Here is a 26,066-nt window from a genome sequence, read left to right as displayed (position 1 = left end):
GCAATTAAATTCTCTGATAAGTTCCTGAGAAAGGTAGGAGGCAAATTTATTGTGAATTTGCATGTTTGAAAATGTCTTTACTCCGACTTTTCTTAAATTGATCCTCTGGCTATATACACATATACAGGTTGGAAATAACTTTCCCAAAGTCACAGATTCATTGCCTTCTCACCAGTCTGTTGAGAAGCTTGAAGTTATTCTTGAACCTTTGGATGTGACCTGTTTTTTCTTTGTCCTCAGTGTTCAGAAATGTCACTGCAATGTCCTATTGAATGTAGAGCTATTTTCTTCTTTTGTCTGTTGTGATGAGCCACTGTGAGCCTGATTCCTCTGGTAATTGATGTCTTGGATAATTCGGGAGGATTATTTCTTTGTTTTTTTTCCTATTTTGTTTTCTTTTTTGAGACCTTTTATTTTTGGGTGTTGGTCTTTCTCAGCTGATTCACTGATGTTCCTATCTTTTCTCCCCATCTTCCATCTCTTGGTCTTTTGTTCTGCTTTTTAGAAGACTTCTTCAATTTTATTTTCAAGTTTTTCTGCTTTTGTATTTATAACTTTCAAGATCTTATTTTGCTGTTTTCTGACTGTTCCTTTTTATATTAGTTGAGGTGTTTGCTTGTTTGATTGTTTGTTTTTAGTTTTCTTTACCCAAAATAGCCTCTGGAAGCTCAAACTTACTTCAGAAAGTTAACCCATCTTGGATCAATGGTCACTTGTGATGTTAGTGTGGGATTGATTTTCTTTTTCTTTTTATAATATACTGATTTTTTCAACATCTTTACCAAAGAATGCGTACTTTCACCATTGAGCCACCTTTATTGTTTGTGTGTTGCCTCTGACTACCAGACTTTCCTCTACAAGTGGCCTCACATTCACCCTACGTTCTGATGCCTGACCCTGCTTGTCTGCTCACAGGGCACCCTCCTCACTTGGAATTTGGGTTGTCCCTCCAACTGCCTGCTTCTAGCCCTCTATCTAAAAATATCACCTGCTCCCTCAGCACTAAATGACACTGTTGCTATCCTTAATAGACTTGGCTCTCCAGAGAGAATTAAGCAGAAAAAGGCATCCCAATTTTCTGACATTTCTTGACAAGAAAAATATCCAGAAGTTATTAGAGCGTTAGGGGTAGAAACCCTGATTTGCTAGAAAATTCTTAGTTAAGAGATGGCACAACTTAAGTAAAAATTATGAAATTATACCCGTTGACTTTCCCGGGACTGTTGTATTTGATTCATAACTCAGCGAAGTCCTCAGAATATTTTGTCTGAGGAATGTCTCCAGATTCTATTCTGATGGATGCCTGACTCTGGTGTTTCTGTAGCAATGGTCTTGATTTCCCAAAGGGACAACTTCTTCTTAACAGTAGAGAGACAGTGATGAGTATGTAGCTTATTTACTGCCTAAAATATTAAAAGCACAGCCTACACAACTTGCTGCAAGGATCAGAAGTGACAGCTTGGTACCTGGAGGAGCATACAGCAATTGTTACAATGTAGCCTGGAAGCTATAAACATGTTTTAATAGTAGTAATGTGTATTGACTTCTATGTACCAAGAGTCTTTTATAGACGTTACACCAAATATTCAGGATGCCCTCTAGATAACACTATTTAGAGAAGCGAAACCTAAAACTCACAGAAATCAAATACTCATGTGAAAGGAGCAGGGATTCCGGTCTGGATTTCACTCCAAAGCTCATTATTCTCTGGTCATTATCCCATTTCTTACTGCAACATTAATGCCTGGAAAGAGATGCTCCCTTTCTCTGAACTCATGCTCTGGCTGTTTCATGACGAGGTGGTGCTTCCCTGGCAGGTCATTGTGCAGCGGTGCCTCTCAGGCAAGGACATGTCTCACGTGAAGGCTGCCTGCATCATGTGTGGGTACCTGAAGCTGCTGCCCATGTTCCTCATGGTGATGCCGGGAATGATCAGCCGCATCCTGTACACAGGCAAGTCCTGAATCCATAAATTCTCTTTCTTTTTATGCTTGACTTACAAATAGTGGTTTTAAGATGTATTAAAATCTTTATAACTAGAAAACATATTTTCCAAGTAAAAATTACATATTGTGTAGAGGGTCAGATTAAAAAAAAAAAAAAGACCATTTCATACTTGACATTTTGTTCTCCATCCTTTTTATCCTGCGTGTCAGTCCTTTTGTGGGCATTTGAGTCTTTTTTTCCTGTTTTCATGAGTGGCTTGGACTTAAGCCAGGCTAGAGGATAATGCAGGAAGGCGAGATAGAACTGGGGGACTCTGAGTTAGGTGAGCTGCGGTGGTTCGGTTCAGGGCATCACTGCCAGAGAAGATCTTGGTGGTGCACTGTCAACTTGTTGGTCCCTCTAAGATGACTAGAGAACTGTACCCACCTTTGCTGCTTTGGAGTTGGGTTGTCTGGGGCACTTCAACTTCTAAGTCAGCTGAGAGTAGCTACTAATGTTGAAATTCTTCCTTAAAAGTCTTTATTATGAGGAGTGAAGGAAGTATAGCAGAATATTTATTGGTTAATTGAGACCTCTGGTTTTGAGGGGTCAATCCATCAGATGACACTGAATTCACTTCATGTTTTCACAACTGGGCATCAGTTTATTTAGCTGGAACGTTGTTAAGATGAGCATCGAGTGACCAACATTCCTTCTTATTGCAACATTGTAGTGTTGTCTATAATAATAAAAAATGTACAGATATCCAGCAAGTAGGCTGTGGCCAAAGATACTGTATACTGTATCAAAACTTGGGGAAATGCAGAGGTTATTATGTTAGATATAAAAAGCAGATTATAAAGTATGATCTCAACAATTACTATACTTATACAAAAAAGACATTTCTCTCTGGAAAAGGATTAGGAAGGAATAAAAAAAACTAAGAGAAGCTAATGTGCTAATATTAGCTAATATGTTAGTATTCTGGGTGATTTTTTATATCAATTTTTGCTATTTGTTTTCATGATGTGGTTTCAGCAAAAATGTCACCAAGGTGTTGTGCAACTGCTACATGAATGGACATCACCCACATGGGGCAGTCACTCCAACAACTTCACAAGTAACACCTCTTCTTAGATGTGGGAGAAAGACATCGCGCTAAATGACTGGACACAGGACTAACTTTCTCAGTGGTGGTGGTGGCAGTGTCTTAGCTCTGGAGTTCTGTGCTCCTGGGAGGATTTGTGCTCTGGCATCTTTTTCTGGAGGATAGAATCAGCTCCCTCTTTTGGCTCTACTGACATCTAGCTGAGCCATATCCCAAGGTAGAGCCTTACCCTGTAGGTCTGTGCAAGGGGACCTACAGCTGTGAGGCACTTAGAAAGTTGTATTCCGGGCAAAGAGGAACCAGCTTGGTTGTATGAAGTTCAAAGTTGAACCTCCTCCCCAACCCCCTTTCTCTCTGGTAACCACCATACTGTTGCCTGTCTATGGAAATATATATATTTTTTATTGTCTATCTTGATTTATAAATATGCTGGTGGCAGATTTTTCATGCAGGAGTTTTATTATTATGCAGTTTTATCTATGAATCCTTTTACTGTATTTGGATTTTGAGTTTAAATTATATAATTTTTTTAAAAAAGTTGAACCTCCAATTTCCAGGCAAAAGTCTTCCCTCTAACTCATGATCTTACAACTTGTCTCTATGCATATGCCCAATGGTTATAGGTCTTATGTTTGGGACCCACTCACTGAACCCATTTATATGAATTCCTCCTCAGACAAGGTGGCCTGTGTTGTACCTTCTGAATGTGTGAAACACTGTGGCACTGAAGTTGGCTGCACTAACTATGCCTACCCAATGCTGGTGATGGAACTAATGCCTAATGGTAAGAAAACGTTCATGCTCAGGTAAATGGATAAAGAGCATGTGATAGATGATGATAGATAGATAGATAGATAGATAGATAGATAGATAGATAGATAGATAGATAGAGTATAGACCATGGTATTTTCTTCACCCTTAGAAAAGAAGGAAATCCTGCCATTTGAACAACATAGGTAAGCCTGGAGGGCATTGTGTGTGTGAAATGAGCCAGACAGAGAGAGACAAATACTGCTTGATATCACTTACATGGGGAATCTAAAGAAACAGAGACATGGAATGAATGGTGGTTGCCAGGAGCTGGTGGATTGGGGAAATAGGAAGATGTTGGTCAAAGGGTAGAAAGTTTCAGTTATAATATGAATAAGTTATGGAGACTTACTGTACAGCATAGAGACTATAGTTAATGATGATGTATTATACACTTGAAATTTGCTAAAAGAAGAGATACCATGTATTCTCACAACAAAACAAGGTAGTGGGAACTGTGTAAGGTAATGTTAATTAGCTTGATTGTGGCAATCTTTTCACAGTGTATGTGTATATCAAAATATCAGGTCATACACCTTAAATACATACAATTGTTATTTGTCAATCATACTTCAACAAAGCTGGAAAAAAAGAAATGTTTGTGCTGGGACTGCCTCAGAAGCGTGGTCTGTGAATGGGCCAGAAAGAAGGGTTATGGTATAAACCTTAATCATTCTTACCTCTATTAACCCAATTGTCTTCATCAGACATTTCTTGAGCACCTTCTATAGGTTACCTGTCCTGTGCTGGGCCTGGGGATTACAGAGATGAACCAGATATAATTCCTATTAGAAGAATCTTTACTCCTTGAGATTCAAGATTCTCTTCCAAGGCAATCAAGATCATTTAAATGATGGATTTGTCAATACAAGAGCTTCTTAGCCCCCAAATAAACAACCAGATGAAATAGAAACAGACTCATAGATACAGAGAACAGACTGATGGTTGCCAGAAGGAGTCAGGGTTGAGGGACTGGGTGAAAGAGGTGAAGGGATTAAGAAGTACAAAGTCATAGGGATGTAAACTACAACATAGGAAATACAGCCAATAATATTGTAATAACTTTGAATGGTGCCAGGTGAGCACTGGAAATATCGGAGAGAGCATTTTGTGAAGTATATGATTGCCTGACCACTGTGCTATACACATAAAACTAATACCAAATAATATTGAATATAAATTGTAATTTAAATTTTTTTAAAGAGTTGCATAGTCATAAGCTTATAAACTCAGAGGACTAAATGTTAACTGTTCATCCTTGCCTTCTTTAGACCAGTGATACCCAAATAATAGATTTTAACTTATCGAACTTTACAACTATTGATTGAGTGCCTACTATGTGCCATAAACTGCTCTGGTGCTTAGAAAACGTGAGTGAAGTAGGCACAAAGTCTCCTATCCCTTGGAATTCACATTTTAGTTTCATGAAATAGAAAATAAACCACACATATGAAATAAGTAAGTCTGCCATGATCAGAAAAAGAGCGCATCATGGGGTTCAGGAATGACCCAGTGACTTTGTACCTTAGGCCATTTAAAAGATAGCTAACCTTTCTGTGAACTTTCTTCTCCCTGACACACATGAGCATTGTCAGGAGGAAGGAAGCCCAACCCACAAGTGACATCACCAAGCCACCTATTCCACACTTTGACCTAAGATATTTAGCAACATTTACACATAGGCAGAGGAAACTGGAGGATGAAGTTGCCATAATATCTCAAAACTCTGCTTGTCCCACCAAAGACTTCTTCAGCAGAACCACCTGCTAAGCTTTTTCCTGTTTAGTTCCCTAAGTCTCCAGAAAGCCAAAAAAAATTCCAAATATAGGTTCCAGCAAATGATCTCTAAATTTGTATGTAGAACTGAAGTCCTATACTGGATTATTTTCAAGTCACCAACAAGTATGCGGAAAATGCTACGTGATGGTGTGTATTGATAGGCACATCAGTTAATAAATGTTTCAGGTGACACTTTTATCTTTGAACAACTCTCCAGTTTGGCAAGGTAACCACAGATCATGTCATTCAATTCTGAACTAGTGATTGCATCCTCTTCTGGCCTCAGGACTGCGAGGCCTGATGCTGTCAGTCATGTTGGCTTCTCTCATGAGCTCCCTGACCTCCATCTTCAACAGCGCCAGCACGCTCTTCACCATGGACCTCTACACCAAGATGCGGAAGCAGGCATCAGAGAAAGAGCTCCTTATAGCTGGACGGTGAGAGAATCCTGGTTTCTGTCTAAATTTCTCTGGAAAAGTAGAGATATAGAAGTGAAATAGAGTCTCCTCATCTTTATGTTCAGAGAAGGTAATCATAAAGTTCTAGAGTGAGTCAAGGAACGTTAGAGGACATTTAATCCAACTTCATCCCTTTCCAGACCCAAAATTTGGAGCCATACTTTTAAATGAAATAGTTGCTTTTTCAGACTTGCAAATGCCTCTGATTGTCTCTTATTGCTCCCCTCACACCCTCTCCCAACCATATCTTTATGAAATTCCATCAGTTGTTTTTCATGGGGTATAAAGTTTCTACCTACTCTCAGATTAGGGACATCCACACACTACTACAGAGGAGTTTACCAACTGCATTAATTAAAAATGGGGTGTTGCCCTGACCAGGTAGCTCGGTTGGTTGGGCATTGTCCTGTAAACCAAAGGGTTCTGGGTTCAAGTCCCCCTCAAGGCACATACCTCAGTCTGGGCACATATGGGAGGCAACCAATTGATGTTTCTCTCTCACATTGTGTTCTCTCTCTCTCCTCGCTCTCTCTCCCCCTGCTGCCCCCACTGCCCTCCTCCCCCACCTCCATTTAAAAAATCATACTTTGTTGAAGATAGTAATAATAGCTTTGGTAAATTAAGCACTTGGAGAAATTCCAAGGGCTCAACTGTTCCAGACCTGGACTCTTCTGGTTAAATGCTACAGGAGAGGAAGACCAGTAAGGCGCCTGTGTTCCTGAGGTAGAGAAGGTTTTGGACTAAATTCAGCAGGCCCAAGCTGCAGCAGTCCACTAATAGGTGTGCAATCCTGGGTGTGAATCCTCTTGAAGTCTCAATGATCAATTCATAAGTTTTTCTTTTCCTCTCCTTGTTATTAAATGCCTATTATCTCTCATAATACAAATATGAAAAAAGTGACATATATATGAAAACTAATTTCATGACTCACGGGAATTATGCCCTTGTGGAGAAGATAGACAACAGATATATTCTATATCTGATGACAAAAAGAGCTAGGAAGAAAATTAAAGCAAGATTAAAGGAGGGGGCCACTTAAGACAGGCACTCAAGGCACTAAGGAGGTGGCATTTGAGCAGAGTCCTGAGGAAAGTGTGGAGGGAGCCCCATGGCTCAGTGGGAGGAACAGTGAGTGCTGCATTCCTCCACAGTCACGTGTACGGTGTGCGAAGACAGGAGGTGAGGCTGGCACGTGAGGAGCAAGTGCGAGAATGAGTGACAGGGAGCAAGGGCATAATGGTCAGGGGAGGTGAGGTCATCCTGCCGGGCCATTCCAGCCATAACCGGACTTTGGATTTTATTCTGCATGCGACTGAAAACAACTGAAGATAAGAGAGCAAAGGAGACACATAATTTTCTTTCTAATGATGATGACAATAATGATAGAAGGTGTTCTTTATTGAATCTTAACTGTGTTCTAGGCCCTGGGCTTGGAGTTCCCCTGGTTTATCGCATTTAGTTATTGCAAGGTTGCAGAAGTTTTGTAAAAAAGCTTAAATGGCACACTTGTGCCTCAGTCTCTTGCCTAAATGCTTATTCCCCAGTTCTTCCACCTCCCACCTTTCTGTTTCAAGTGAGCACAGACAACTGATGACCTTGATGAATCCAGTAAATTATCATTACTTGTTTATTCACATGACCAGCACAGAAGAATAATGTGAAGTTTAACCAGTCATGCTCCCTGGACCCCAGGAGCCTCTAATAGATTTTTACTGCATATCAATATTTTCTACGTGCCAAAGTATTCAAGTAGTAAAATGCACAAATTAACATTTCTGGTCAGTTCATTTAGCATTCTGGGAGAGAGGATATCTTGATTCTAAAGTGTGCAAGTTCACCCATTTTCTCTCAAGCTAGGAAAAATACACCAAAACAGTAGTATACTTTCTTTATTGTGCAAATAATTACTTAGAAGTAGTGCTTTTTTTTCTAATGTTATAGCACATAAGTTGCATTAGAGAATTATTAACCAAATGTGGATATATGAACTGTTTTTATAAATGGATTCTTAATCTCATGGTTGAAGCTGTTATGGCTAACTATAGGCAAGCAATTGCACCATTGGCATTTTACTGATGGGTAATCATTAAGCATGGCATGGCACAAGGTCAAGGAGCTTGATTTTCTCTGGAACATCAATGAATGGCAATAAGAGTGAATTCAAGAACTAAAGCACAATGGAAGTACCAGTAATGCTTTTGTTTAATGTTTAAATCATTTTGCTTTCTTCCCAGGCTATTTATCATCCTATTAATTGTCATCAGCATTTTGTGGGTCCCATTAATACAGGTGTCTCAAAATGGACAACTGTTTCATTACATAGAATCAATTTCTAGCTACCTTGGGCCTCCAATTGCTGCTGTCTTCCTGCTTGCAATCTTCTGTAAAAGAGTCAATGAACAGGTAAGTGAAAATGGGGAAACTTTTTTCCTGCTGCAGTGAGAAAAAAAATACTTCTTTCACTGGTTGAAAAATGCATTCTTTACACCCAATTTATACAACTCAAGGCCCATCTCAGTTTCAACTGTGGTCAGCCACAATTCCTGATTCTCACCGAAGTGTGTAAATATGTAGTGCACACTCATAGTACCGTCTTTATATTTCTTACAAAATATACGCATACATGGCACAGTGCCAAGGAACCCAAGTTTTGAGATGAGACTACCAGGATCTAGTGCTGGCTGTCCCACTTAATACCAATGTGATCTTAAACAAACCATTTGACTATCTATAAAGTGACAATAATCACAGTGCCTATCCTGCAGGATTACCATGATTTTAAAACCTGCCTCACTAGTAATGGTTCAAAACACATTAATTTCTTTTATGATATGTATAATTAATTGATTATTATGGACCATGTACATTCAATGCCTTCATTTTTCCCAGGTGATAGCCTTATTATCATCATTTTCAGATGAGGAACTGGTTCAGGAGGTTAACATCAATGTGCTTTCCACATGTTACTTAATATTAGTGAGTGGAATCTTGGAATTTAGACTCCCATCTTCCTCCATTCAAAGCTCATACTCTTAATCTCTATAATACTGTTTCCACTAAACAGAACATCTTAACCAGGGGGATAGGGGACATATATTCCCACCTCCTCCACATCTCAAAGAAAATAAATGCTTTTAATTGTCAAAAGCTTAATAGAAGTATCATAACTATTTAATATCAATTCTGCAAATTGTGTAACACAAGTCATAGTTCTGTTTATTCTACGATATGTCATAAGTTCTTTAGTCTATATATAAAATAAAAGGTAAGGTAAACCTAAGCGTGGGTCAGAGCAGACAGGACAGGTTTCCTCCACTCTCCAAAAGAAGCGTGTCTCCGGGAAACCTAAGCCACAAAGGCATAAAGTGAAGAAGCATTGACCATCAATTTATATGGAAAAATTTTTGAGCATTTCCAGGCTTATAAAATAACCTCTTTCAGGCTTTTCCGATACCTTAGGACACATGTTGCTAATGGATGCACAAAACAAATCAAGGCAAAGCCCAGACGCTCACAGACAGAGTTCAAAGCTAGGGGCAGCCTGATGCTGAGAAGCTGAGCGGGGTGCGGGGAAGGAGCTGGGCCGGAAAGCTGTCATTGCTCCTGCTGCGGGTGCACGCTGGATCTACAAGGGCTTGCTGGAAAACAAACTCTGAAAGCTATTTTCAGTTTTCACATTTTTTCGTAAAAGTGAAAATCCTCTTCAAACTTCTTCCAGTTAGCAAAAACAGGTACTAACTAACGACGTATGACTTTTGTAAAAGCAAAGTGGCTCGTAAAGCAAACTTTTGAAAAGCAAGGGGTACCTGTAGTGTCCTGGAGTTGGGGAATTAACAGTGCAAAGATGTTTCAAGGCCATAAAGAGCAACAGTCCACTGGTAAACACACACATTGGCGTCTTTTCCCTGCTTTGGTGACCTTGTGTTCAAGGTTAGCCATTTGTTGGTTCTTAGTGGAGGAAGCAGGTGGGATGATAATTATGACACACTAGAATGAGCTTCTCATCTTTTCTCAATACCCTGATTTTGTTCTTGTTTCTTTTGCAGGGAGCCTTCTGGGGTCTGATCCTTGGCCTTGTGATCGGCCTCAGTCGTATGATTGCGGAGTTTGCCTACGGAACAGGGAGCTGCTTGGCTGACAGTTACTGTCCCCAGATCATCTGCGGAGTGCACTACCTGTACTTTGCCATCATCCTCTTTTTTGTTTCCATATTGATCGTCCTGGGAGTTTCCCTGTTAACAAAACCCATTCCTGACATACATGTGAGTAATGAGTAATAGATATGTGCTTATTGTAAAATAAGGATTCTTTGCCTTCTAAAGCTTCAACTGGTGTACAGACCCAGGCAATAGAATCATAGCTCCATGAGAGCTAGAAGGAACCTAAGAGTTTATCATGCAGTTACTCAACTAAACGATAATTTGCACTTACTATGTGCAGAGCACCAGTGAATTAAGAAACGTGGAAATAGGATATGGGCTTCACCCTCAACTAACCCCACCGTGGACTTGGGAGGTAAACCTGCACACCCGCTGTAGGGTATCAGGAAGAGAGAAATTAGTGTTGCCTAAGACACTGGAAAACACTTCACAGCAGAGCCGCTGTCTGGGCTGGGCCTGCGTGGGGGCAAGCAGAATTTCATAGACAGCACAAGCACTGACCCGGGATTTTTTTTAAAGCACACGGTACCAGGGGCAGGGAAAATAATAGCGTGATAAGATATATTTTTTGGCTTCCAACATGACAAAAAGGTTTAATGTGAGTATGTTCAGTATTGGTGAGAATACTGGAAAATGCCCACGCTCCAAAACTGCTAGTGAGCAGTATTCGTCAGTTTTTAAGTTTTCATATCCTGTGAGCCAATAATCCCATTTCTAGGAGCTTATTATGTAGAAATACTTGTATGTGTAGGAGAAATATAGGAATAAAGACTTTCTCTGCCAAAGGTCTCTAATAGGAAAAATGGAGACAATCCAAATTTCTGTTGCTAGTGGAATAGGTACACAGTAATAGCACATTACTACGCAGCTGTTCAAAAACCTGAGGAGTTCCTATTATTTGGTTTTTTTTAATGTCCACGATATGGTTAGTGGACAAAACAGTTGCAGGATAATATAGTGTTATAAAATATAACTTTTTGAAAATAAAATATGTATAAATATATGTATATTTTATTTATTTATATATATATATAAGAATCTTAAAACATATACACCAGAAATATTCCAGAAGAGGTACCTCTGGAAGAGGCACTATAAAGGATCAGCAAATATTAGTCAATTTTTTTTAATTTAAATATTGTTTATATACTAATACTGTTTAAATTTATTACTAACATGTATAACTTATTTATTTTGCATTTGCCACTTATAATTTTAAATCAATACTTATTTGCATATTCTTGGCAAATGGATTATGTGCACATGGAGAAACCTGAAGCATAGACTGGTTCAAATTACTTTACCAAAAACACATCACCAGAATTTATAACTAAATATTTACACTGAATATTAGGAGTTGAATAAAAAGAGGCACTAGAGCTCTGGCTGGTGTGGCTCATGGATTGCGCACCTGCCTGTAAACTAAAAGTTTGCAGGTTTGATTCCCTGTCAGGGCACATGCCTGGGTTGTGGGCCAGATCCCCAGTTGGGGGCATTCAAGAGGCAACCATTCCCTCACACATCAATGTTTCTCCCCTCTTTCTATCCTCCCTTCCCCCTTATCTAAAAGTAAATAATAAAATCTTTAAAAAAAAAGAACTCTAGAAAACATATCACAATTTTCAAAGAAATATAAATGTTCAACTCTTTTATGCCAATCAAAATGACCATAATTTATTATTAATTTTTAGGGGGAAATTTGTCTGAAGAACAAGTGAGACTTATCTAATTTATGTTTATGTTTCATTTATATACTGTGAGGTTTGAACTTTCCAAACTGACTGATAAAAATAAATTGTCATTTCAGAGAAAGTCATGAATAGTGTTGTGGACCAAACCTAAAAGTGCAAGACTAGAAAGTACTTGGAGTCCCAATTAACGAGTTTTAACAAAGAAAGCAGATTTAATATAAGAAATGCTATGATTAAGAACCTTATGAAGCTATAATTAAGAATCTTAGTGATAAGCATATGCTTATTATGTCAACAAATAAGAATGCCAATTAAAAATTCTAAGTAAATCTGCACCAGGAAGTCATAAGTCAAATATGAGGCCAGTTAAAATGAAGCATGACTTTGAGCATACAATGAATTATAATTTAAAAAACCCATTTGACACTAGAAACAATTTTCTTAAAATGACCTAGAGCTGGCAGGTATTTATTCATTTGGTCCGATCACAGGTTGTGGATCTATGGCACAAAAAGAAGTTACATAATAGCATAAATGTTATTTACTTTCAAATGTTTTATTCAACATGCATACTAAGCATGGAGATCTTAATTATATTTACAGAAAACAATTAAAATATTACAAAGCTTGACAGTTTAAAAATAATGGTAAAGTTGACAGAAGTTTGGATGTGGTCTGGAAAACAGATATGTAAGCGTACAAATTCCTATCAGATGTCAATAATAGGACCTAGATACTATCTAAACATGATGAATCCAGAAATGGAGCTTAAGAGATTTAAAAGTTATAAAAGTAACCACTAGGCAAACTGCAAATAATAATGATGTAGCTAACCACAATGGGATAATAGGACAGTGAGTGAAACCAAGGTATAGTCTATAAGTTAGATAAACCTCTGACTTTTATGTAATTATGAATCCAGAAGTAGAAGTTTTAAACGTATTATTTAAGAGATTTTAATGAGTAGCAGAAGAATTAAAAATAGAAATAATTTAAAATAGTGTGTTTTTGTGAGAATGGGTAGAAGACCTTTTCTTTGTTATCTATGTTTCCTGCACTGTTGATTTTTTTCTTTTGCACTATACAATAAATGCCCTTTGTATTATTGGAAACATTTGCTCATCACTAAATGCTCTTGTCTGTGGCCTCCGGGCAGCTGTATCGCCTGTGCTGGGCTCTTCGGAACAGCACCGAGGAACGAATCGATTTAGATGCACAAGAGGAAAGACATGAGGAAGCTGATGATGATGTTGATGAAGGTAATATCTGGTTTACATCTGGACTGAGAACTCTCTTTTTTCTTTGAACTGTTCATCTCTCTCTTGTGTTTACGTGAAGTTGTTTGTAAGATTTTCTCTATTTCAAGAAGCTCACTAATCCTAAGAATATTAAACCCTGTGTGATATAAGATGCAAATGTTTTTCCCCAGTTTGTCACTTGTTTTACTTTGTTTGTTGGACTCCATGCTGTGCAAATTTTTCTGTTTTTATATGACTGAAGTTATCTGTATTTTCTCAGAGATATTCCTCTAATACATGGATGTAGTTGTAATCATTCTTTCCAGTCATCTGTACCACCTTGACAGGCGTTTTAGTTCCTGTGTTTTGTGATCATTTGCTTATCTTTCTTTGTTTCAGATAATCTTGAGGAAACTCGTGGGTGTTTCAGGAAGGTTTATGATGCATTCTGCGGCTTGCAGAAGAAAGGCCCCAAGCTGAGCAAAGAGGAGGAAGAAGCCCAAAGGAAGAAGCTCACAGACACATCGGAGAAGCCCTTATGGAGGACCGTAGTGAACATCAATGCCATCCTCCTCCTGACAGTGGCAGTCTTTGTCCATGGCTATTTTGCTTGAACTCTTTCTGAGCCATCCAGATGTTTATTAAGCAGAGGATATTATTGATTTTTCATCCTTAGGGTTTGTTGTGTTGCAAAAAGGAGATGAGTAGTTGGTAATTTTATCCAATGAGATAACTATAGGTCCGAGTTTTCGCTTTTGTCGTTCCTTTGTGTCAATAAATAAAGAGAAACAGAAAGCTCATTTAGAAAGACAGTGAGCTCACTCCATATGTGTGTGTAAACTAAGAGAATTTATTCTAAATTCTTTTTTTTTTTTTAGCTTACTAGATAGATTGCCCTATGTTAAATTTGCTTTCTGCTTTTTATAGATATTTCCCCTTAGAGGACTGCCTCTCCCAACTCTGCCTCCCCTAGTAACCTCCTCATATAAAAATAGTGACATTTTCCTCCATCTTCACCTCACTGATCTCGAGGATTTGAAAAATAGAAATATTTCTCAATAGCTGAGGGAAAAGTGACCTGGAAATGCCTGTTGTGAATATTTTTATGAACTTATTAGAAACTATCAGCTCTGCCTTAAATAAAGTCATTCCCCACTAAAAAATAGCATATCAAGCCGTTGACTTTTTAAACCACTTTATTAAAATATAATTCACATATCATAAAATGCACCTGTTTAAATGTACAGTTCAAACAGAAGCATAGATCCACAGAACAAACTGACGGCAGTCAGAAGGGAGGGGGTTTGGGGAACTGGGTGAAAAAAGTGAAGGGATTAAGCACAAAGATACCTATATGACGCAGACACTGACAACAATGTGGTGACAGCCAGGGAGGAAGGGGGGAGGGGGGAGGGGTTGGAAATGGGCAAAGGGGGGATAAACGGGGAAGGAAAGACACTTTACTTTGGGCAATGAGTGCACGATGCAGTGCACAGATGATGTTTTATTGAGTTGTACACTTGCAACCCATGTGTTTTTTAAATATCTTATTGTTCATGCTATTACAGTTGTCCCACTTTTTCCCCCTTCATGGTTTTATTAACCAATATCACCCCAATGAATTCAATAAAAAATAAATAAGTAAATAAATAAATAGTGTATTTTAGAATAGTCACAGTTGTGCAACATTACTACAATCTAATTCTAGGTATTAACATCAATTTATTTATTGGCATTATTAGTTGAATATATATCTGTCTATACTTCTGTGTTGTTTTGACATTCTTGGTGACAATTATCTCTATGTGGGATTACATATAGGTTTAAAACACTGTTTTATTTATTTGTTTATTTATATATTTTTATTTTTAGAAAGAGGGGAAAGGAGAAAGAGAGGGAGAGAAACATCACTGTGTGGTTGCCTCTCACTTGCGCCCCCAACTGGGGTCCTGACATGCAACCTAGTCATGTGCCCTGGCTGGGAATCGAACCAGCAACACTTGGCTCTCAGGCCGACGCTCAATCCACTGAGCCACAGAAGCCAGGGCTTAAAACACTGTTTTAGAAGTAAATCAACAAATTAAAATATTATTAATAAATTATATAAGAAACACCTACCCATGATATTATGATGAAAATTCAAACAATGCTTCGGTCTATAAAATTAAATATAATACTCTCCACTGACAGCCCATCTCTCCCATCTACTCCCACTAACTTTCAAAATAACTGTTAGTTTAAAGCTTATGTTGAAGTAATTTTCCTAGTCATTTGTATACATGTATGAACATACATGTATTTCTACATAATGCAATTTTACTTTATGTGTTGTTCCATGACTGGCTTTTTCATATAAAATTTATTCTGGAGACCTTTGCCTATAAGCACATATTAGTATCCCTCCCTCTTTTTAATAGTCACAAATTATTCTACAAAATCATTTACCATAACTTCACCATTTTTCCAGAAAGAAACTTTCACACTGTTTTCTGTACTTTCCTATTATCAACAATATTTGACTGACATAATGTATATTCACCTTTTGGCTCATTAGATAATTTTACTTTCATTAATGATTGATTTCTATAAATAAAATACTAGGTCATAAAATTTTAAATGTGTGGTCCAGAAAGGATTCACCAATTTATCTTATCATCATCACTGTGTGAAAGTTCCTATTTACTCACATCCTTAATTACAGAGTATACCATAAATCTAAAGTAATACTTGTCAAATTGATGACTGGAAAATAATTTTATTTTTTAAATTTGTGTTGCTCCAGTTATTACTGAAACTGTATGTACTTACATAGCACTGCTTTGTTGAATTCCATAAGTTTTGTACGTTGTGTTTCCATTTTCACTTGTTTCAAGATATTTTTTGTCTCACTGATTGTTTAATAAACACCTACTTATTAAGATTAAGAAATGTTATAAATTTATCACATTTGAATCTGTGAGTTAAGTACTCCTATCTCTGTTTTCAGATAAAAATGAGGGTTCAGGGAAGCTGGTTGCTTTGCTCAAGATGGGTCTTCAGGAGAACAGAACTTCAGGGCCTGACTCAAACACTTACTGTCTACCCAAAGGCACTCAAAAGGAAATTTTCCTTAATAAGTAGGTGCTCATAGGTGTGTTCCCCTCACTTACCCATACCCCACCCCATTCAGGGTCCTCGGAATTGAAGGAGAAATGGTGTGTCACTGTTGGAAGGCTGCCACGGGACATTACATGGCAGAGAGCAGGAACTGTCAACCTTTAGCCCATGAACACCAAGGCCTTTATCTTGGGTAAATCCCTGAATCCCTGAATCTCGATTTTTTCCAAATGTAATGCAGACTTCGTGGAACTGCTGTAAAGATTGGGTGAAGTCATGTAATTTTCCCTAAAAGTCCTGGCCCAGAGAAGATGTGCAGTAAATGTTAGTGCTTTCTTTCCTCACCACCCCCCCTTATCTGCAAAAATTGCATCTGGGCAACTGACTTTAGGACCCATATATATATGTTACGTGATGAGTGCCAAATATAAAATAAACTAAAAGTCAAGCTGGCAAAGTGTAGGGCCTTGGACATCTGGGCAGGGTGAGGTCAGAACGAAGCAGATGGGCCCAGAAGGTCAGCATGGCGGGAGTTTTCTGCGCTTTGGCATTGTTATGTGGCTCAGCCATACCTACAGCCCTTTGGCTTCAGAAAGCACTTTTGGTCCTGAGGTACCACTAAAAATCTCAAAATAGGGCCTGGAAAAGAGATTCCTCTGGTTCTACCTGCCTTGGCAGTGAAATGAAGCCTCTTTGAAAATTAATTCTAACTAGTTGCTCCCCTGACTAGCAGCATCAAAATGGTCTGGGAAGTTGTTAGAAAAGCACATTCTCAGGCCCTATCCAGACCTATGGATTTGAAAACTCTGAGGGTGAATTCCAACAACCTGTGTTTTAACAGAGTTCTAGTTTGCAAACTATGGCTCTAAGCCCTTTGATTCTGAAACGCATGTGTATGTGCTGCCAGCACTGACGTGTAAAGAAGGCCCCTTTATCAGGTGAACATTTTCCACCAGTTCTCCAAGCATGGGGTGAATTTCAACAAACTACGTGTTCTGTGAGTTGCTCTTAAGACTACAAAAACTGGCTGGGTCAGGGATGTGAGGTGGGCAGTCAGACTGAACGACACTCACCTTCGTCCTCCAGAACCAGTCAAACCATGCTGCCCAATGAACCTCACCCACCCCTCCCTAATTCCAGCCCCACCAACCCTCCAAGGCAATGGTACCTCATTCAAACAGTTTTATTTACCTAAATCCAATTTGAAGGTTACAAGGAGTTTTCTTGCAGGGGGGTGGAGTGTGATGTTAAGAAACCTCTCTTCTCCAACCAAGCACATATGTGTTTTTCTCCCAGGTTTTGCTTTAGGGACACAGGACAGGCTGCAGCACATCTTTTAGGAAGTGGTGACTTCAGCACCAGCTAAGAGTGGGTTCTAGTGAGTTCTAAAGGTAGAAGTTTCTCTAACTAAACATCAGTGCCTGGCCCATCTACACAGAACATGTCAAAGACCCCAGGGCCAGCTTTACTTTGCAGGGTAGGAGGTCGGTCTTTTCTTTTTCAGAAGCATTCATATTTAAAGAAGCTTGTTTTGCTTGACAGGGCATGACTTTTTTCAGCTCTATAAACTGAGCATTAATAAGGAATCACTCTGCCCCATAACATCCATCTTCCATTTGAAGAAAAGAGTAACTCTTCCCTGTACCCTGAAATTATTCTAGTACAGTTTATCACTTACTGGTCACTGGTTACCCACACGACTCAGTCTGTTATAACAGGATAGTATACATTGAAGAGATTTTGAAATTGAAATTATTTCCAAACATTCCTACATTTTTTTCTCACATTACTATATTCTATTCTCCACTGTCTTGGCGCCTGCTTTCTAAACCATGTATTACACCAACTAAAGCTCACCACCGACATAGTCAGTGTTTGTCTAGAATCTCAACAGAACAGGAAACCTGGATTTTATGGTTTTTAATGTGTTTATTTTTATCAAAGAAAAATAATACATTTTAATTATGGACAAAATGCAGCTTAATATAACATCAGTGTGTCATCTTTCATGTATCTCCCATCCCTGGTTCACGTGACCTCATCACACCAAGAGGAGGTAGGTAGATACTATAAGCACCAAGGTTCCCATTTTTTCAAAGAAAAAAAATATACACAGTTGAGACAAAATAATTTACCACAATATACATGATGAATCATTGGCAAAGCCAGAGACCTTTATGCCCACTCCATCCATCAGAATCAACCTTCTCCCTTCATCCTCTCAAAACTCAAAAATACCACAAAATCCGTACAAAACTGAATATGCTGACCAATGTTAGCCATGTGAAATCCTCTACTTTTCCATCTTCTCTTCCTAGCTTAAGGGGAATCCAAGGGCGCATCAAACAGTGACCTCTGGGTTTCTTTCCATAAGAACAAGCCGCTCCTTCACCTGTTGAACCATTTTCACATGCAGGAACCACTCTCAGCTCCATAGAGCCTCAGATCCCAGCTCCTTTCTAAGCTAGACTGAAATCAGTCAATACAACCATCGACCATCATGACTTTTTAATAAGATTATAATGACAATATAATTAAGATTGCACAGGTGGAATTGAAAGAATTATATTTAACTCATTAAATTTAAGTTAAGTTTAAAAATTTCTCTCTAGGAAACAAACAAGTTCAACAAGAAATACACTCCACTCAGCTAAAAGCGTTGAGCACTACCACACGGAACAGAGACACCTACCCTAGCCTTGGTCCATGGCTGATCACCAGTCTAGACAACTGAAAAGAGTAAGGGCTGTGGTCATGTGAACTCATGGGGAGGAGGATCTCAGGCTAATTGTTCCAATATTTCTGGAGACCATGGCTGCTTTGTGATGACAGATGCCCCAAGAGGCACACTTGCTCTGTGATGTGACACAGAGTCAGCTTGTAAGCTCATATGTCAACATCCACACCATGAGGAAGAGTGGCCTCTGGAAAATTATAGTCACCACAGTGCGTACTTTGGGCAGCTACAGAAGAGGTTAACAAAAAATAAAGCATGTGTTTATAAATAATGCCCATATTCTTCAGTCAGTCCACAAATACCGCTGAGTGGCTAAAACATTCCAGGCACAGCGAGTGCCAAAATGAGTGAAATCTCCAACATGAGGAACCACCAATGGACATTTTCAAGAAGCCCAGAAAATCCTCATGACTCAAGATTATCTTTTTCCCCCACTGGCCTTGAGATTTGTTGACAGTTTGCTCAGTATCATTATTCTTGACCAACTACTTTTGAAAGATTCCCTTGTAGCTGGTTTGTTGTCTTTGATCTTCCAAAATGGTTTTTTTTTTTAATCCCTATATATAATAGCAATATTTCCATTTGGCTTTGTGATGCTTTGGGGTAAGTGCTACTCTCAGGCCCCTATTCCCTCCTTCAGAGAGCAAACACCTGGATAAGGACCCCATCAAGCTCCCATCCTTGGCTTCAATGGGTTTATCAGTTTATCAGATTGATTTTTCTTGTGCCATGAAAAATATGATGAGGGTAAAATTTTTCTTTAAAAATAAAGTGATGGGATCAGATAGGGAAAATGGCAGGGGCCAGAGAGGCCATAGCTCTGAAAAATGACATTCAAGGGTCATAAATAATGTTGATATGCTGAATCTACCTGAGACAAACGTGCATCAGACATCCCAGAGCTTCTGTTTCTTAGTCTGCTTTTTCATGAATGAGTGGACTTTTCTTCTGTGGCTCTGATATGTACAGCTGACTATATCACACTGGCCTCAAATATATAAGTTAAGAGCAAATTAATTATTTTTATCCAGCTATCCTATAATTACACGTGTACTTTTGTCAATTGGTCAAAATTTACAGCTGGCTGGTTTCCCTTCAATACCTCAGACAGGGATGAAGGGGAGGCAAAGTAAAAAGTCTGGCCTTTATGAGGGCAGTCTATAGCAAAAGGTAGGACTCAGGCAAAAAACGCGTGGCAGAAGACGGCCACGGCCAGCAGGATGATGCCGTTGATGTTCACTACTGTCTTCCACAGAGGCTTCTCGGAGGTGTCTGTCATCATCAGCTTCATGGCTGCCTCCTCTTCCTTTGTCATCTTGGGGCCCTTCTGCTGGTCGAGGCCACAGAACAGGTCGTAGGCCTTCCTGCAGCATCCTTTTTTCTCCTCAGGATATTCTGTGTTGGGGAAAAGGAATAAAAGAATTGTTGGATACAGAAGTGCGAGGAACTAGAAGATGTTTCCAGGGGTAGGGATATCATATCACAGAACAGCTGCCATTCTGCAGACACTTCTCAATTTTCTTATTCACAGGAATGGAAATGGTACAAAATGTTTGAGCCAATTTAGTTAATTACAAGATGGCATTAATAGATGGATTCTACATCGTTATGATAAGCTAGCATACATTTCATTTCTATCAGACCAAACACAAACACATTTTTATTTAGAACCATTAGAAGCAAACAGGGAATAACAGTTTATGGCAGAAAGATGTTAACAATGGGCTGAGAGCTGTAACACCTCTGAAACATATGAACATATTTGTCTGCAACATCACTAAAAGCAATGAGAACTTCATGACTCAGGAGTTCATTGGTTACACCTGGAAATTCCAAATTTTTGCAACAGATCCAGCCATGTAGTAAGAATCTCTCTGAACAGGGCAGCAGTGGTAACGCTTTCAGGGCTTAAGATCTGGTGTTGCGTATCAACACCACTGAATCAAATTGTCCAACTGGCCTGCCATTCAAAGTGGATGCCCATTGAGGGAATTGATTCTCTCCTCTTCCCAGGTATGACATTGGAGATAGATAGACCAGAGTTGGAATGCCAGGTCTGTAACTCACTAGATATCAAATGAAGCCCACTGCTTTTTCAGCACCATGGTCAGGGATCACTGCTCTCCACTCTCCCATTTTTAAATCACAGAATTTTAGAATTGGAAAGAATCATCAGAGTGATCAAGCATATGTGTCAGAACTGGGACCAAAACCCAGTTTAATGACCTTGTTAATTCACGTCTCATTTCCTGTATCTGTAAAACTGGATAAATAATGTCTTCTTCATTATGAGGTTGAATGAGCGACCATCCAGTACAAAATAGGTGTCAAGAAGTCTTCTTGTACCCCTGTATTTTGATCTACTTCACCAAAATAGGAGAATGTCAAAGGCTCCCTGACCAGCCAAAGTGATAAACTCATGCTTGTTTGGGCCATTAAAAAGTTGGGTAGGCCCTGGCTGAGTAGTTCAGTTGGTTAGAGCATCCTCCCAATCCTCCCAATGCACCAAGGTTCCAGGTTTGATCCCTAGTCAGTTCATATACAGGAAGCAACCAATGGATGTGTGGATGGTTGGAACAAGCCAATGCTTCTCTCTCTCTCTCTCTCCCTTCCTCCCTCTCTTTCTCTCTCAAAATCAATTTTAAAAAATTTTAAAGTTGGGTGGCCTTGAGAAAGTATATCTCATTTACTCATCTTTAAGATTAGAAGAATTATACTTGCATTATCTGTTTTACAAGTATGTGGTATCAAAATTAAACACTGAACTAGAGTGAAGTATCCATAATTAAAATACATTATGATTGCATCATTATCTGTCATGATGATGGTGGTGGTGGTGGTGGTAGTCGTGACAATGACACAGAGGTAAGTTTTCATACTGCTGTTTCTTGGAGAATGATGAGAGTGACACCCATTGTCTATAAAAGCTCTCTAGAGATCTTAACTTATTGTACTTTAAGGGCAGGGTTTTCAGTATAACTTCACCATGAATTCATCAAGAAACAACAGAATTCCAGTACTTTCATGAACCTCAGGAGTCACTAAGCCAATTCTTAAGCCAGTGTGGGAGTCCCCTCTAGACATCCCTGATAGATGCACACTTGCTGCTCACCTCTTTTCAGACAAACTCAGAAAACTTTCTTTAGTTTCAATCATATGGTATAATTTTAGCCAATTCTATTATGGAGTATTATTTCCTTCAATGTTTCCAACAGTGCTGTTAAGTATAGGCTATCATTTAAAATACTTTTATGTGATGAGCCTGAGCTTTAGAAAAATGAAGTAATTTTCCCAGCATAGTAAGTAGAGAAGTTAGAATTCAATGTAAGTTCTTCCTGAATCCAAATCCCACATTGTCTCTATGCTATCCTGCCTCATTAAGTTAAAATGGGATGAGTTTCCAAACACGTCTTAACTCTGGTGAAAAAACAAACAAACAAAAGAACTAATTTTCTCTTCCATGTTAAAACATTCAAAACATTCCTCATACATGTCTATTTCAAATCTATTATATTCTCACTTCATGTGGGGGCGTTTCTGGAGGTGGGAAAAGGTGGGGGGGGCAAGTTTACTCCTGCCTCCTCTGGGGGAGCAGGAAGGTGCTGCTTTTTCAACACCAGGGTCAGCTGTCTATGGCTCCAGGCAAAGCCTCTCCATTCCAGAGCATCAGCTTGCACATTTTTAAAATGAGGTGATAAAACCAAATCATCTTAAGGGCCTTTCCAGAGCTAGGATTCAGTGATATTCCTCATGGCCAGATTCAGAACTTGTTCTGCTGTATCCATGCTCCCTTCAGATGGAATGATGAGCCCTTCTGCCCAATACCAGGTAAAGAACATATGAACTTGAGCTCCCATACCACCACAAACCATATCTCCACAACCAACCTCCATGTAGGAAAGAAAAATTGCAACACAGAAATTGAGGAAAGCATTTCTCTGTGGCCAGGATGAATCTCTGAGCACTGACTAGGGATTATCTCACTGGACTTCCAGAGAAACTTGATTTTCTAAGTCTGATGTGATAAGCTAGCAAGACAGAAGATCCCTGAGCCTGTAGCCCATCCCCCTGATGTCATTAGGACTAGCCATAGCTCTGATTCCATCTGCTTTCAGTGAACAGGCTACGTCAGAAGAGATCTGACTCTTCCCTTGTCCCTGGCCATGCCCCAAATCAAGTCACGGTGGCAAATTCCTCATCCACCCTTAATAACTGAACACTGTAAACTATGAAGACTGAGGGAGCTGGAATGATTCTGTACCTCCCTCCGCTCCTTGCCCAAGCTTCAGAGTGAATACCCCAAAACCCATTTATTCATCTCACACACACCCCACCCTGTTCCTCACTCCCCCTAGGAGAGAGTTCTGAGCTTTGATGAAGGCATTTAGTGAAGGCAATTCTGCTGCTACAGATGCAATTTTAGTAACATGATCATGCTGCTGTAGGAGTAACTTTTTAGGGCTTGGGAATAGCCTCTGAGTCATGAGTCACCTATTTCAAGGGCCTCGTCTTGGGCTTCGTGGATGTCTTCCTCTTCTGCATCTAGGTCAATGCGCTCCTCTTTGCTGTTGCGCAGGCTCCAGCACAGGCGGTAGAGCTGTGGAGAAAGCAGAACAGGTTAGCGGAAAGATCCAAACAGTGTCTTGGGCCAAGAAGTTGGGAGAACAAAAAGATGCACATCAAGAAAGAAAAAGGAACGTGGCCTCAGCACCAATATGAATATACATAACAATTCAGATCCATAGCATTATATCTAAATATGTCAGGAACTTAAATGTAAACCATACACATTTAAACACTAGCCCATATGATACATGCATATTCTGAGGCTAAGAGGCTGTCTTGAATACAGAAATATTTTGAATAAATGAACTCTTGCTACCTCTGATAAATGCATTTGTTCCTTTTCACACTGGTTCTGGGAAACAAAAGACATCCATCTGTCCAGACTAGTAGTATAAGATGATGTTTTTATGCTTTGTGTTTGTCATATTATGGGGAGAGAAGTTATAAAATCAGGAGCCATTTGCAACAGGAAAGAACTGGAGGCACAGTCTCTCTTGCCATGAAGCTAGAAAGTTGAAGAAGTCTGAAAATCAATGCCATGTGTCCATCCCAACCATGCCCTCTTTGGTGACCACCTTGCTTTCTCCACAGCAAGAGGAAGCATGAAGCCTAAATGTGTTTGGGGCTGCAATACTTTCAAAGATGGAGATGTCGGGAAGAATTAATACAACAGAAAGCTGGTGACAGATTCGGCAAATAAACATGATGGTTCTGCTGCTATAAAAGCAGTTTCTGTTTGACATGAAGTTCTCCCACAGCTTTGAAAACTTGGCAGTGAGGCTGAAGATCTCTTATGGATTTCCTGAGTCCCTGTATTTATGTAAGTGTAATGGGTTAACAAAACCCTTTGTCTTTCTCTATGAACAAATATGATCTTGGGCTAACTATCTCTGTTTCTTGGAAACCCGGAAGAAGTAGAATGCCAGGTGTATTGGGTTACTAGACTATGTTACTTATCGTAAAAAAAAAAAATACAACCTATAATTGGTAATCTTCATCTGCATTGGGAGGGTTGTGAATATACCTTACATCAAGGGCGACATCTAGAGCTAAAGAAGAGTACTTGTAATTTTTGAAGTCTTGAATCAATTAGACTTTATTATCGTCTGAAACTTCTTGATTTCTATGGGCCACTATTTAGAGGCTTAATAGGGAAACTTAAAGGGTAAATCATACTTCAGATTTCCTTGAGTGTAGCGATTTTTGTAACTAGGCATGTCTCTTGCTGAGACCCCTGGAAGTTCTGACCATGGAACTGTTACAAGAAAGTCAAGTTTCTATTGGGGACGTGAGCCTCTAGGCCAGGGTAGCCACTGTCCTGCCCGTGTGATCTCACACCCTTGCTCCTGAGCTGTCACTTGGGGAGCATGATTCAGAGACTAGCGCCTGCATGGAAATGTAGAATGCTGAGGACCCTGCTGATGCACATGACTGACATTGCCCTGATGTCACACCAGCCCCCTATTCTGTATCCTTCTACAGGACACCAGTGGCAAGCGTGGACTATTCCGTCATGTGAGCGTGAGACATCTGGCTGAGCTGAGGGCAACCAAGGCGGGTACCGCGGCACGGATGTGAGACAAGGACAGACAGGCCCCCCAGGTGGACACTCACGTGCTTATCTTCAATGGGCTTCGTGCAGAGGGAGACGACCACGATGATGATGATAGAAATGGCAAAGAGGATGATGGCAAAGTACAGGTAGTGCACACCACAGATAATGGTGGGACAGTTGCTAGGTTCCATGCAGCTCCCAGTGCCATAAGCAAACTCAGCGATCATACGGGACACCCCAATCAGAAATCCTATAATCAGTCCCCAAAAGGCTCCCTGTGAAAGAAAACCTTGGGTTACTAAATGCTGAACACAAAAAACAGCTGTGTGCTCCTGAGGGACAGAAGCAAAAGAATAAAGGTGAGAGAAATGATAGCTCCAGGCCATCTGAAGCCAGAACACTGGAATGGCTAGGAGCAGTGTGTCAGGTCTTTGGTGGGCAACACAGTTGCCATGTTTTAGTGACGTGCCTTTACCTGGGTCATAAGGCAAGGAGTCAAAATATAATGGGGTAAATTGTCTAACAATTGGATAGAATGTCAACCCTAGGCCTTACTTCCAAAAATTCCTTTTAACTTTAAAAATAATTTGAATCTCTGTACCTGTAGCTACTATTATAATTAGTCTCCAGAGTTAGACACATTTAGATGTAAAGTAATCATGAAATAATTTGTATTCTTCAGTGGCATGGAAAAAGCAATTGGGTCTTTTGCGGACAGAGGAGAAAGAAATTTTCATCAGCCCCTTTTATAAATTCAAAGTCGCTGCTATTAATTTGAGAATATAAAATGATACTATGTGTTTTTACATTAAATTTTGGGTTTGTATGTTGGAAATATGAAAGCCTTTAAGAGACTAGAAATATTGAGAGTGATTTTTCAGGGTTTTTTTTTTTAATCCACTTTCTTTCTTTCTTTCCTCCCTCCCTCCCTCCCTCCCTCCC

General features: G+C 39.4%; 2 protein-coding genes across 4 annotated transcripts in view; one reads left to right on the top strand and one right to left on the bottom strand.

Annotated features, from left to right (window-relative positions):
* Nucleotides 1-14,335, top strand: part of LOC149997064 (solute carrier family 5 member 4) — a 29,647-nt gene extending 15,312 nt beyond the window's left edge. Inside the window, exons 9-15 of the mRNA XM_090291109.1 lie at nt 1,818-1,953; nt 3,711-3,818; nt 5,910-6,060; nt 8,316-8,484; nt 10,128-10,343; nt 13,089-13,191; nt 13,570-14,335. Of these exons, the coding sequence (XP_090147235.1) occupies nt 1,818-1,953; nt 3,711-3,818; nt 5,910-6,060; nt 8,316-8,484; nt 10,128-10,343; nt 13,089-13,191; nt 13,570-13,784 (1,098 nt within the window). The 3' untranslated portion in view covers nt 13,785-14,335. The remainder of the gene's footprint in view (nt 1-1,817; nt 1,954-3,710; nt 3,819-5,909; nt 6,061-8,315; nt 8,485-10,127; nt 10,344-13,088; nt 13,192-13,569) is intronic.
* A 3,840-nt stretch (nt 14,336-18,175) lies between these two features.
* The window catches only part of SLC5A1 (solute carrier family 5 member 1), an 83,449-nt gene continuing 75,558 nt past the window's right edge, over nt 18,176-26,066 (bottom strand). For all 3 annotated transcript variants that reach the window (XM_090257263.1, XM_090257264.1, XM_090257262.1), the window contains 3 exons: nt 25,184-25,399; nt 23,495-23,600; nt 18,176-20,398 (listed from right to left, as the gene is read on the bottom strand). In XM_090257263.1, the coding sequence (XP_090113389.1) occupies nt 20,181-20,398; nt 23,495-23,600; nt 25,184-25,399 (540 nt within the window). In that variant the 3' untranslated portion in view covers nt 18,176-20,180. The remainder of the gene's footprint in view (nt 20,399-23,494; nt 23,601-25,183; nt 25,400-26,066) is intronic.

The sequence above is a fragment of the Furipterus horrens genome, unplaced genomic scaffold (assembly GCF_987537825.1).
Source record: "Furipterus horrens unplaced genomic scaffold, mFurHor1.1.pri manual_scaffold_11, whole genome shotgun sequence".
NCBI lineage: Eukaryota > Metazoa > Chordata > Mammalia > Chiroptera > Furipteridae > Furipterus > Furipterus horrens.
Note: the sequence above shows the minus strand (reverse complement) of the source record. Positions and strands in the feature narration are given on the sequence as shown.